Source organism: Pongo pygmaeus, chromosome 7 (assembly GCF_028885625.2).
Source record: "Pongo pygmaeus isolate AG05252 chromosome 7, NHGRI_mPonPyg2-v2.0_pri, whole genome shotgun sequence".
Taxonomy (NCBI): Eukaryota; Metazoa; Chordata; class Mammalia; order Primates; family Hominidae; genus Pongo; species Pongo pygmaeus.
This window is the reverse complement of record NC_072380.2, coordinates 112,512,654-112,525,785: the sequence shown is the minus strand read 5'-3', so window position 1 is coordinate 112,525,785 and position 13,132 is coordinate 112,512,654. Positions and strand designations below refer to the sequence as shown.

General features: G+C 36.0%; 1 protein-coding gene across 30 annotated transcripts in view; it reads left to right on the top strand.

Moving 5' to 3' along the window:
• The window catches only part of RGS22 (regulator of G protein signaling 22), a 160,982-nt gene that overhangs the window by 33,588 nt on the left and 114,262 nt on the right, over nt 1–13,132 (top strand). For 19 of the 30 annotated variants that reach the window (XR_008504061.2, XR_010127331.1, XM_054497632.2 and 16 more), the window contains 3 exons: nt 733–954; nt 8,775–8,860; nt 9,473–9,641. Coding sequence is in view for 28 of the 30 variants with exons in the window: in XM_054497626.2 (XP_054353601.1) it covers nt 733–954; nt 8,775–8,860; nt 9,473–9,641 (477 nt within the window). In the remaining 2 variants the exon portion in view is untranslated. The remainder of the gene's footprint in view (nt 1–732; nt 955–8,774; nt 8,861–9,472; nt 9,642–13,132) is intronic. The other 11 variants (XM_054497630.2, XM_054497634.2, XM_054497627.2 and 8 more) reach the window with 2 other exon arrangements.

Genomic DNA, 13,132 nt, shown 5'->3' with positions numbered 1-13,132 from the left:
AGACAAATGGGAAAAGACATGGCCAATTCACCATTTACTTCTTACGGAAGTGGAGGCCCCAAAGATGTTCGGTGATTTACCTAGAGTCACAGAGGTACTTATTGGCAAGCTGGCATTCAAACTCAAGACTCCTGACTGTTGTATATCAACTGACTGGCTTTAAATAAAAGTTGGCAGCATTTAGAATTACTGATAAAAACCTCAGAAATGTTATTTTCTTCTCTCTTTTTTGTCACAGTGCAAAGGATGGTGTTGAAATAGTCTTAACTGAAGAACATTTTGTACTTAAATTTCTCCTTTTGGACAAGGGAGATTGTTAGCCTTCATGGCTCCTAAGGATGAAAGACAATGGGAGCATTTATTTCTTCCTTTACTTATTCTTCCCTAGTGATCCACCTCCTTCTAAGAGAATAACATTGCTTTGTAGAGCCAGGTATATATTTCTCTCCAGTTTCAAATAATCACAGTGGTAAGATGTTTATACAAAGGGAATTTCTGCCATAGCATACCCTGACACTTACTCGTGGCATAAGTGCATTGGCAAGGAAGAGTTTAGTGGGTTCCCTGACCTCTACCTAAGGGATTTCCTAGCTCCTAAAAAGGAAGAGGGAATGATTAAAAACACAGAACTCTGTGAGGTGTGCATGCATGTATGTAAACCACAAGTCTTCTTAGAGACCATGAGTTTCCAGGTTTAAAAAATGTTTTAATTTCCACAAATTTATATTGCAGACCTTTTCAGAGGCAATTAGATTTAATGCAGATTATGGAGTTTTTGAAGTAGTTAATGATGCTCCACAACTTCTGGAAAAACAACTGAAAAAAATTCTACAAAACCAGCAACCTCGAAATCCCATTTATGATGTTATAAGGAAAGGAAAGAATGAGGTTAAACCTGTTCAAATGAATGCCCCCGATGAAGATGAGACCATTAATGTCAACTACAATATTATGGTAAGAAAGTATACTGTTTTATCTTGTTAGATAGATAAAGCATTTGGTGAAATTAACACGAGTTTCCTTAGGCTTCCCTTTTTGAAGTGTAGCTACATTTATTAACTTGTGTTGTACGTACATATAGTATTTGTTAAGCACTTTTCAAATCCAATGGCCAGTTCAGCAGTTTTATTGATGTTCACTTATCAATTTGAGAAGATTCATGTAATTTACCTTGAATATTTGAATATTAGGTTAGTTTTGAGTCATATAAATATAGGTATCCTTTATAATTTTGATGCATTATTGAAAATGTGGATATATAGGCAATGTATTTCATTTGGGTTTTGAACCAAACCTATCAAGCAGTTTGGAATTGAGACTTCTGACCCTCAAGTTGCATTGTGTGGCTCTGACCTCCCTGGCCTTAAATTTCATTTTCAGCTTCTAGATTTTGTCTCCTTAGCATGAGGTCGGAAAACCTGGGTTCTAATATTGGCTCCTCTGCTTACTGACTCTGTGTACAAGTCACTTTGATGAATCTGATTTTCATCATCTGTCAAATGATGCCTTTACTACCTACTACTTAGGTTTCTTGTGTGGATGAAATGAAAATAATAATGAATGTTTAACAATACTATTTCACATTGATTCAAAATGTCTAGTATAACTAGGCTAAAGTATGTCTAACATTTAAGACATAGATCTACTCTAGCCTGAAAGTTCTTCAATTCTTCTGTTACTGAATTCAAATAGTTTCTATCTTTAACTTTCATCAAACTAAATGCTAATAGTAATAACCACGTTACAACATTGTTTCGAAGCCAGAACAAGGACATATATTCTGCGCTACACAGTACTATATAATTGTTAGTTTAAAAATTTTTTACGAGGTGGGACAATATTTATTGGTTTATTCACTTCCTTCAGTGAATAGAAATTTTTGATTGTATGGAGGTCTTTATAGCCTATTTATTTATTGTTAAACAAAAGCTATTTAGGAGATTCTTGAGTTATGTGCTTTGACACAAGTTTCTCAAAAAGATCTGGATGATCTTATTTGATATATTTGAAGATAGACTGATTAATTAAGCATGTCTATTATAAAACTGGAGCAGCAATTTAGAAGTTTTTAGAAAGAGGCATAAGTAATGAAAACAGGCCAGCTGCAATGGCTCACACCTATAATCCCGGCACTTTGGGAAGCCAAGGCAGGTGGAATGCCTGAGCTCAGCAGTTAGAGACCAGTCTGGGCAACATGACGAAACCCTATCTCTACAAAAAATACAAAAATTAGCCAGGCATGGTGGCATACACTTGCAGTCCCAGCTACCCAGGAGGCTGAGGTAGGAGGATCACCTGAGCCTGGAGAGGTTAAGGCTGCAGTGAGCTGTGATCACACCACTGCATTCCAGTCTAGACAACAGAGTGAGACCCTGTCTCAAAAATAAAATAAAAATAAAAAAAAATAAAAACAATAGTGGAGATCAAAGGAATTAAAAAGTACTAAATGGAAAGCAGACAGAAAATGAGGAAAAAACAGACAAAGAATATATGGGACACATAAAGAATAAAACAACTAGGAAAATGGTAGTAGTGATTTTAAACAAACCACATCAATAATTAGTATCACATTAATCATGTATATGATTAATAATATAATATAATTAATCATATTGAGTTGTCATGATGTCTCATTCCTTTGATTCCAGAGCTTTGGGAGGCTGAGGCAGGAGGATCACTTGAGCCCAGGAGTTTGAGGCTGCAGTAAGCTATGATGGTGCCACTGCACTCCAGCCTGGGTGACAGAGTGAGGCCTCATCTCTAAAAATAATGATAATAATAATATACATCAATAATTACATGATATTTAAATGGCCTAAGCACCCCAAGTAAAAGCCAGAGTCAGGGATGATTTTTTAAAAATCCCAATTATTTGCTGTCTACAAGAAACTAACCTTAAAAATAAGATATAAATAGGTTAGAAGTAAAAAGGATATTAAAAGGTATACTATGCAATTATGAATTAAAGGAAAGCTGGAGTGACTATATTGATATCTGGCAAAGCAGCCCTCAGAACAAGGAACCTTACTATGGATAAAGAGGAACATTACATAATGATAAAGGGGGAAGGGTCAATTCACCAAGAAAGCTTAATAACTCATAATATGTATGCATCTAACAACAGAGGTTCAGAGTACATGATGCAAAAGCTGATAGAAATGAAAGGAGAAATAGATAAATTTATAGTTATAGTTGGAGACTAAAGCACTGTTCTCTCAGTAACTGATAGAAAAGATAGCAGATCAGTAAGGAAATGGAAGTTCTGAAAAACACTAGCAACCAAGTAAATCTAATTGATCTTTACAGAACACTTTATCCCACAACAGTGGAGTATACATTTTTTTCTCTAATGCACTGGGAATATTTACCAAAATAGACCATATTTTGGGCCATAAAATAAATTTCAGCAAACTTAAAAGATTTGAAATCTTGCCAACTATGTTCTCAGACCACTTCAAAATTAAACTATAAATTGGTAACAAAATCCTTAAATACTTAATTACATAACATACTCCTAAATAATTCATAGGTCAAAGACTAAGTCCCAAGGGAAATTAAAAATTATGTTGAATTGAATAAAAACTAAGGCATAACATATCAAAATTTGTGGGATGCAACTAAATTAGTCTTTACAGGGAAATTTGTACCATTAAGTGCTTATAATAGAGAAGACTAAATAAATCTACGATCTACTTGTCACTATGAGAAACTAGAAAAATTAAGTTAAAATTAAATCAAAAATAAAGAAATAAAGAACAGAATCAATGAAATTGAAAACAGGAAAACAAGAGAGAAAAATCCATGAAAATAAAGCCTTGTTTTTTGAAAAAAGTCAATGAAATTGATAACCTTTTAGCCAGAATGATGAAGAAAAAGAGAGAGAAAGATATACATGCCCAATATCAGAAATGAAAGAGGGGATGTCGTTACAAATTTTACAGGCAGTTAAAAAAAATAAGAGAATTTTACAAAGAACTTTATGTCTATAAGCTCATGACATTTAAATGAAATAGACTTTTTTTTTTTTTTTGAGACAGGGTCTCGCTCTGATGCCCAGGCTGGAGTGCAGTAGGGCGATCTCAGCTCACTGCAATCTCCGCCTCCCAGGTTCAAGCGATTCTCCTGCCTCAGCCTTCCAGGTAGCTGGGGTTACAGGCATATGCCACCATGCACAGATAATTTTTGTATTTTTAGTAGAGATGGGGTTTTGCCATGTTGGCCAGGCTGCTCTCGAACTCCTGGCCTCAAGTGATCCACCTGCCTCAGCCTCTCAAAGTGCTGGGATTACAGGCATGAACCACCATGCCTGGCCCACATATTTCTTAAAAGGCACAAATTATCAATGGTCACTGAAGGGGATATAGATAATCTGAATAGTCCTACATCTGTTACAGAAGTTGGATTCACAGTTTAAAGTCTTGCCACAAAGACAACTCTAGGCCCAGATGGCTTCACTGGTTAATTCTGTCAAACACTTAGAAGTGAAGTAACCTTGAATTTATAAAAACTTATACAAAAAACAAAAGAAATCAATTTTTAATTCATTTAATGAGATGAGCATTACACTGATGCCAAAACTAAATGAAGGAATTTGAAGGAAAAGAAAAACCTACAACTTAACATCACTCATGAACACAGACCACAAAAATCCTCAAAAAATCAGCAAATTAAATCTAGCAATGCAAAAAAGATAATTCTATTTAAGAAGATAATACAGGTGTAAATCTTCATAACCTTGGATTATGCATTGGTTTTGTTAGATATGACACCAAATGCACAAGGAAAAAAAGATAAATCAAAACGCAAAACTTTCATGCTCTAAAGGACACTACCAAGAAAGTAAAAAGACAACCCGCGGAATGAGAGAAAATATTTGCAAATCATATATTTTATAAGGATGTGTATCTAAACTATAAATATAACTCTTAAAACTCAAAAATAAAAAGACAAGTAACCCAATTAAAAAATGTGCAAAGGGTTTAGAATAGACATTTCTCCGAATAAGATAAACAATTAGCATATGAAAAGATTTTCAACATCATTAGTCATAAGGGAAATGGAATCAAAATCACAGTGGGACACTACTTCACACCCAACAGGATGGGTATGATTAAAAGAAAAAAAAAGGCAAATAATAACAAACATTTGTGAGGATTTGAAGTGATTAGAACCTTCATACACTGCTGCTGCAATTGTAAGACGGTACAGCTACTTTGGAAAATATTAGGCAGTTCTTAAGAGGTTAGCCCAAGAGTTATCAAATTACCCAGAAATGCCACTTCTAGGTATATACTCAAGAGTATTGAAAACATATGTTCACACAAAAACTTATATACAAATGTTCATAGCAGCATCATTCACAATAGCCAAAAAGTGGAAGCAACCCAAAAGTCCATTCTCATTGGTGAGAATTCCATTTTGGAAAACAGTTTGGCACTTCTTTCCAAGTTAAACATATACCATACCACCTATAGTCCATTTGTGTTGCTATAAAGGAATACTCAAAACCAGGTAATTTGTAAAGAAAGAGGTTTATTTGGCTTATGGTTCTGTAGACTGTATAAGAAGCATGGCACTAGCATCTGCTTCTGGTGAGGGCCTCAGGAAGCTCCCACTCATGGTGGAAGACAAAGAGGGAGCAGGCATATCACATGGAAAGAGAGGTAGCAAGGGAGAGAGTGGGGAGGCACCAGCCTCTTTAAACAACCAGGTCTCACCTGAACTAACAAAGTGAGAACTCACTTATTACCATGAGGAGGACACCAAGACATTCATGAGGGATTCGCTCCCATGACCAAGACATCTCTCCCACTAGGCCCTACCTCCAGCATTGGGGATCACATTCAGTATGAGATTTGGAGGAGGCAAATATCCATACCCTATCACTGCCCATCTATCCTACTCCCGAGTATTACCCAAAAGAAATGAAAAGTTATACTCACACAAAAACCTGCATGCAGCCAGGCGCGGTGGCTCACACCTGTAATCCCAGCACTTTGGGAGGCCGAGATAGGCGGATCACGAGGTCAGGAGATTGAGACCATCCTGGCTAACATGGTGAAACTCCATCTCTACTAAAAATACAAAAAAATTAGCTGGGCTTGGTAGTGGGTGCCTGTGGTCCCAGCTACTCGGGAGGCTGAGGCAGGAGAATGGCGTGAACCTGGGAGGCAGAACTTGCAGTGAGCTGAGATCGCGCTGTTGCCCTCCAGCCTGGGTGACAGAGCGAGACTCCGTCTCAAAAAAAAAAAAAACAACCAAAAAACAAACAAACAAAAATCCTGCATGTAAATGTCTATAGTTGCTTTATTCATGATCACAAAAGCTGGAAGTTATCCAGATTCCTTTAACTGGGGAATGGATAAACAAACTGTGGTATATCCATACAGTGGAATATTACTCAGCAACAAAAAAGAATGAAGTATTTATACATGAAAGAACATAGATAAATCTTAAATGCTTTATGCTGAATGAAAGATACTAGAATCAAAAGTACATACTATATTGATTCCATTTATATGACATTCTGGAAAAGGCAAAACTATGGAACAGATCAGTGGTTGCCAGAGCCTGGGGTTGGAGGGAGTTGCTGACTACAAAGTGGCATGAGGAAATTTGGAGGGAGTTGGAACTATTCTGTATCTTGATTGTAGTCCTGGTTACATGATTATATGCATTTGTCAAAACTTGTAGAACTGTATTAAAAAGGGTGGATTTCACTGTATGTAATTTATACCTCAATAAATCTAACCAATAAGAACTATTGGCTGATAGCCATGCTTTGTTTGCCTTGTACATCTAAATATAATTTTTTATTAATCCAATTCTGTAGGCACTTTAGACAGCTTGTGTGTGATTATTTGGAAATGGTTCTGTATTGATTTACCTAAAGCCATCTTCCCTTAACCTTCTGGTCATCCCTTTCTGTTTCTTAACCAACTTGAAATTTTTTTAAGGTTTAAATAATTTCACCTTAGATAGATTCTTTTTGTGTTTCTTATAAGTATTTATTAAGTTATTTTATGGTTGATCAGGATTGTCTTGTATGTTTTTGGTCTTTGTATTTAGTTACTTTTTAAAACCATGAAGAGTTTTGTTTTCAGCTTGGCTAAAGACTGTTCTTCAATTTTTGATTTTATTCCTTTTAAACTTTTTTATTCATTTTATTTTTAGGTCACATAGGTACAAAAAACACTCAAAAGAGGATGAATTATAGGTAAACTGTTTACTAGCTGAATATTCAGCAAATTGGTTTTGAATGAACTGACTAGTTTGACAACCTTATAGAATTCTTTAAGGGTTTATGTGGATCTTTATATGTAGTTTGGTATCTTTCTGTGATACATTGAATGTAGCGCTAGTGGGAGTTCAGGAGTCCTGCATGCTTGTCAGTGTGTAGCCTATGCAGAGTCTTTCTAACTACAAAATCCAAATGTCCTTCAGATCTCACTTGATAAGCAGTGAGACTATCAACAAGATGCTGCTGATTAGCTGCTGGCTATTTCCATGGTTTTCTTCTATTCTTTCATTATGCAGAAGATAGTGTTTGGTGAAGGCAAATCAATGTTTTGTTTTTGTTTTTGTTTTGTTTTGTTTTTTGCTATTTTATGTTTCAATCCTGAATGCCTAAAGACTTCTGCGCGTATCAGCAATGATGAGCACACATCACCCTCATGAGCATCAGCACATTAGATGTCGGCAACACTCTGTATGGACATTCAATTTCCCCACTAGAGTTAGTAATGGTCTATGTGTTAACTCTTATGCAATATCATAGCAAAACTATCACCTTAGATTGTCCATGGAAGCCACATAAATGCAAACACATTTACCTCACTGAGATTGTTTTATTTATTAGTAACATATGTTTTGTGTCCAAGGTACTGATATTATTTAGAATTCTGGAAAAAGTGAATACAAGAAAAAGTAGAATCAATAGTTAGTAAATATTTTAGGATGAACAACAGTAACTCTTCAGTAATTCTGTATTGCTCTCACAACCTCAAGATAAAATCTATACTCCTTAATGTTATTTAAAAGGCTATTTGCAATCATGACCCTTTCTACCTCTCCAACCTTTCTCTCTCTCATCCTGTGACCTAATACTGCTACACTTATGGTTTGTCTCCTCTTTTGCTTCCCTGCTCAACCTAGCTAGCCTTGCTTCGTTCGGGTCAAAGAGTGAAGTGCGTGCTCTGTGGGAAACCTCTCCTGAGTTGAGTGTCTCTGTAGGCTCCCACAGAAGCCTACACTGTGGTATTTGTAACACTCTACTATCATTGTTAACTTTTGTATCAGTAAGAGAGCGCCTGGAGATGTTAAATAGTTAAAACATTTTTTTAAACTTGAAGAACAAGGGGCCTGCAGTGACTTTGGTGGCCTTACCAAGTTTTCTTGGTGGTTCTTTTTCTGTTTGTGATTATTTTTAACCCATTTTATGAATGTGAAAATACTGAGATGCATTGGCTTTTTTTTCCTCATTCTCCCTCCTTCAACAAGTTACTTAACTTCTCTGGATTCGATTTGTTTATCTGTAAAAATGGAGATAATATATAGTTAATATAGGATTGTTAAGAGAATTAAAAGTGTACCAGAGGCAAGAAGTGCCTCACATTTGTGGCTCAGGTTTATTGATCTCTCTAGTGGAGATAGAAGACCTAGGGGTAGGGCTCCTGCTACAGCTGGAGGTCATTATTGCTCTCATGATTAGGCGTTAATCATCCTAAAAGTGATTTTCTCTGACCTTCTTTTCCTTTTTCTCTTTCTTCTCATAGTGTCTCAGTCGTGAAGAAGGTATTAAGTGGATCAAAAAAGAAAGACTTCCAGCATTTCTGGAAAGTGATTGTTACTTTGAATACAGGTATTATAGTCCCATCGATATATGTATTTTTAAATACATATATATTAGCCTCCCAATTTGCTAGGACTACAGCTGTGTGCCACCATGTGTGGCAAATCTTTTAAATTCTTTGTAGAGTCAGGGTCTTGCTATATTGCCCAGACTGGTCTCGAACTCCTGGCTTCAAGAGAGCCTCCTGCCTTGGCCTCCCAAAACCTGGGATTATAGACGTGAGCCTCTCCAACCAGCCATATTTTAAAAATTATCTATTGGTGATAATGGTATTTAGGTGCAGGGCGTTTAACAATGAATACTAGTGTGACACGAAAAACATAGAATGCCATGGTCCAGAGCCAAGTTTTTCCTTTATGTTCCCTGACTTTTAATATGTAAGAACCTAAAATTTGACCTCTGAACAACAATTTTTAAGTCAAAATCAATTAAAATGAATAATTATTAACTAATTAGTAGTTTTATGAATAAGCTATTAATTTTATCAGAGCCAAAGAAAATCATCATTAAGAGTGAGGAGAGGAGATTGGCTTGAATACATAAAATAAAATTTTAGGTTTTTTCCCTGAATTCTGCCATATTTGAAACTTGTTTTAAATTTGTATGATTTCTAAAATGCAGGTTAGCCAAATTGGTCTCACAAGTAAGATGGAGCAAGTCCGGCATGAATTTCACAGTAGGATCAAATTTTTCTCCCTGGATCGTGAAAAAACCACCCAGTCTACCACCTCCTGCCACTGAAGAAGATAATCTTGTAATTATGAAAAAGTTCTATGTATCACTTGGTGAGGTAAAAGTATGAGTATTTTTTCATGACTTAGCGCTTCACTAAAACTTCTGATTTTATTTTCTATTTTATACATATATTTTTTGAGACAGGATCTCACTCTGTCACCCAGGCTGGAGTACAGTGATATGATCACGGCTCACTGCAGCCTCCATCTCCCGGGCCCAGGTGATCTCCCATCTCAGCCTCCTGAGTAGCTGGGACTACAGGCATGCATCACCACACCTAGCTAACTTTTTTTTTGCATTTTTTGTAGAGACGGGGTTTTACCATGTAGCCCAGGCTGGTCTTGAACTCCTGGGCTCAAGGAATCCACTCACCTCTGCCTCCCAAAGTGTTGGGATTACAGGCGTAAGCTACCACGCCTGGCCGGAATTTCTCATTTTAAGGCATTTGTATTACCCGAACAGAAAAAATGATTTCAAACACATCTAAAGCAGATTTAGCAATACTTCTTATAGATTTATGCTAACTAATTTGCTCTGCTCTCTTTTTTTTTTGGTATTCACTTCCGCCTCCCAAAGTGCTGGGATTACAGGCGTAAGCTACCACACCTGGCAGGAACTTCTCATTTTAAGGCATTTGTATTACCTGAACAGAAAAAATGATTTCAAATACATGTAAAGCAGATTTAGCAATAATTATTGTAGATTTATGCTAACTAATTTGCTCTGCTCTCTTTTTTTTGGCATAACTACATATGATTTAATAACACATTATACACCATTAAATACTAAAACAATACAAAAAACCCACAATTATAAATTTCAACAAGAAATAACATAGCTATAATGACATATACCCGAAACAAACCCAGGAAAACAGTGTTCCTTAATTTGGTCAGAAATCTCTATGAAGCTGAAATTAACTGTCTGAGAAAAAACTGAAAGTAGAGTTCTTGATAATAAAGAATACATCTTGACCCTTCATATTGGTCACATCATTGTCCCTTGATCTCAAATAGTTTTTTGAAATTAGGCTTTTTTGTTATATTTTTCATACTCAAATATCTGAAACATCTTATTAAAATTTCTTAATTTTTTCTATTTAACATTTTTTCAATATGTCTAGAAGAGTGAGAGCAAAGGATTGATAAAAATTTTACATTCACAATGCAATTTTAAAAATCTTATGTTCTCATTTGTTTTAAATTCTCAACTTAGCAGTCTCTACACTGTTATCCTGCTCTTTTCCCCTAGAAACCTAAAAAGAACCCTGAGATATTAAAATTGTAAATAAATCTCTTATTTAGAGAATTTCTTGAATGTTTATCACTTAGATTTGTTATTTTTCTTAGTTGACTCTCCTAGATTTTCTTTTTTTTTTTTTTTTGAGACAGAGTCTCGCTCTGTCACCCAGGCTGGAGTGCAGTGGCATGATCTCTGCTCACTGCAACCTCCGCCTCCAGGGTTCAAGCAATTCTCCTGCCTCAGCCTTCCGAGTAGCTGGGATTACAGGCACGTGCCACCACGCCTGGCTAATTTTTGTATTTTTAGTAGAGATGGGGTTTCACCATGTTGGTCAGGCTGGTTGATCACGAGGTCAGGTGCTCTGCTCTCTTTAATTTGAAATGTAGTTAGAAATATTATCCTCGTGTCTGAAGAGACAAAGACAAGGTTGAAGAACATGCTGTGTCACCTGGGAAGCAAGAGTAACTTGAATTATATCCATGGTTTCATTGTTCATTCCAAAATTGCTATAATTTGGATTCATTACTTTTGTACAAAAAGATAACTTGAGTCTTTTCCTTCCTGTTCTCTAGTTTATTCCTTAGTAGTAAAATGCATTATTGTTTAGTTGTTATCAGATAAATTTGTCCTCCATGATTACAGAAATGTGAGGTTGTATGAGAGCATTTGAAGAGATTTAACCTAGAATCAAATGTCCTTTTGGAGAGTCATAATGTAGTGAGAACTGTTGTTTGATCTTTGGCCTCTAATTATTAGATGTTATCTCTGGAACTATACTTCTAATACACAATTCTATACAAAATCAGGAATGGCAATTATGTAGCCCTTGTGCTGCTACTCCCTATGACAGATATTGTTAATCAATTGTGGAAATTTTTTCTGCTGAGCTAGGATTTGGCTCCAGATTCTTTACAACACAGCATTCTGGATAGGCACTTCCAATTTTTTTTTTTTTTTTTAAACTGTAAGGCTTACTTGCAAATAAGGCACTTTCAATTGATCAAAATTATCATACAAGAGGAAGCCTCTTTGCTTTCTGTGTTGGAATAGATAGGCTAAGGTTACTTGAACTTTTTTTTTTCATGTGTATCTGCTATTAATTTTGTAGTTCAGCATTTCTATCAGCAATATTTGTCAAAAATGTTTGCAGTTATGCCAGTTCCAATGTTTAGTGGTGTATTTAAGGCACATTTTTCTTCTCTCTTCTACTGATTTTTTTCTTTTTTTTTTTTTTTTTTTTTTGAGACAGGGTCTCACTTTATCACCCATGCTGGAGTGCAGTGGTACAATCTCAGCTCACTGCAGCCTTTACCTCCCAAGGTTCAAGGGATCCTCCTGCCTCCGCCCCCCAAGTAGCTGGGACTACAGGCATATGCCACCACTCCTTGCTAATTTTTGTATATTTTTTGTAGAGATGGGGTTTTGCCATGTTGCCCAAGCTGGTCTTGAACTGCTGAGCTCCAGCAATTCACTCACCTCAGCCTACCAAAGAGTTGGTATTACAGGCGTGAGCCACTATGCCTGGCTATATTTTTTCCCTTAATTTATATGCTATAGAAATGTTGGAAATGTCCTAAAAAATATGTACTCATAGTTGAGGTTAATAAACATGTAAAGGGGAGAATCAATCTGGGGAGTAAGTTCTGATTTGCTATATGTGAATTTAATTAAATATAAAGGAGTTAAAATCCAAACTAGTTTACCTTTGCTATTTTCTGAGATGAAAAAACTCTTTTGTATTACTTGAGTAGTACTTTAATACCATATATATATATATATATATATATATATATATACAAAATGTTTTTTTTGAGACAGGGTCTCACTGTGTTGCCCAGGCTGGAGTGCAATGATGCAATCATGGCTCATTGCACCTTCAACCTCCCTGGCTCAAGCGATTCTCCCACCTCAGCCTCCCAGCTGGGACTACAAGAGTGCATCACCATTCCTGGCTAATTTTTAAAAAATTATTTGTAGAGACAGGGCATAGACCTTGCCCAGACTGGTCTTGAACTCCTGGGTTCAAGCAGTCCTCCAACCTCAGCCTTCCAAAGTGCTAGGATTATAGGCATGAACCACCACACATTGCCACTTTAATTATATATTACCATTTTTCAATAGCTTTTGAATTTTGCAGATTCATAGTTCTTGGACGCTTACATTATTTATGTCATGACTATACATAGGGATTAATCTTCATGATAATTGGTAATATTTCTTTGAGCCCTAAGTTATACCATCTAAAAAACAATTGACACATCTCTTAAAAGTATAGGCCGGGAGCGGTGGCTCACGCCTGTAATC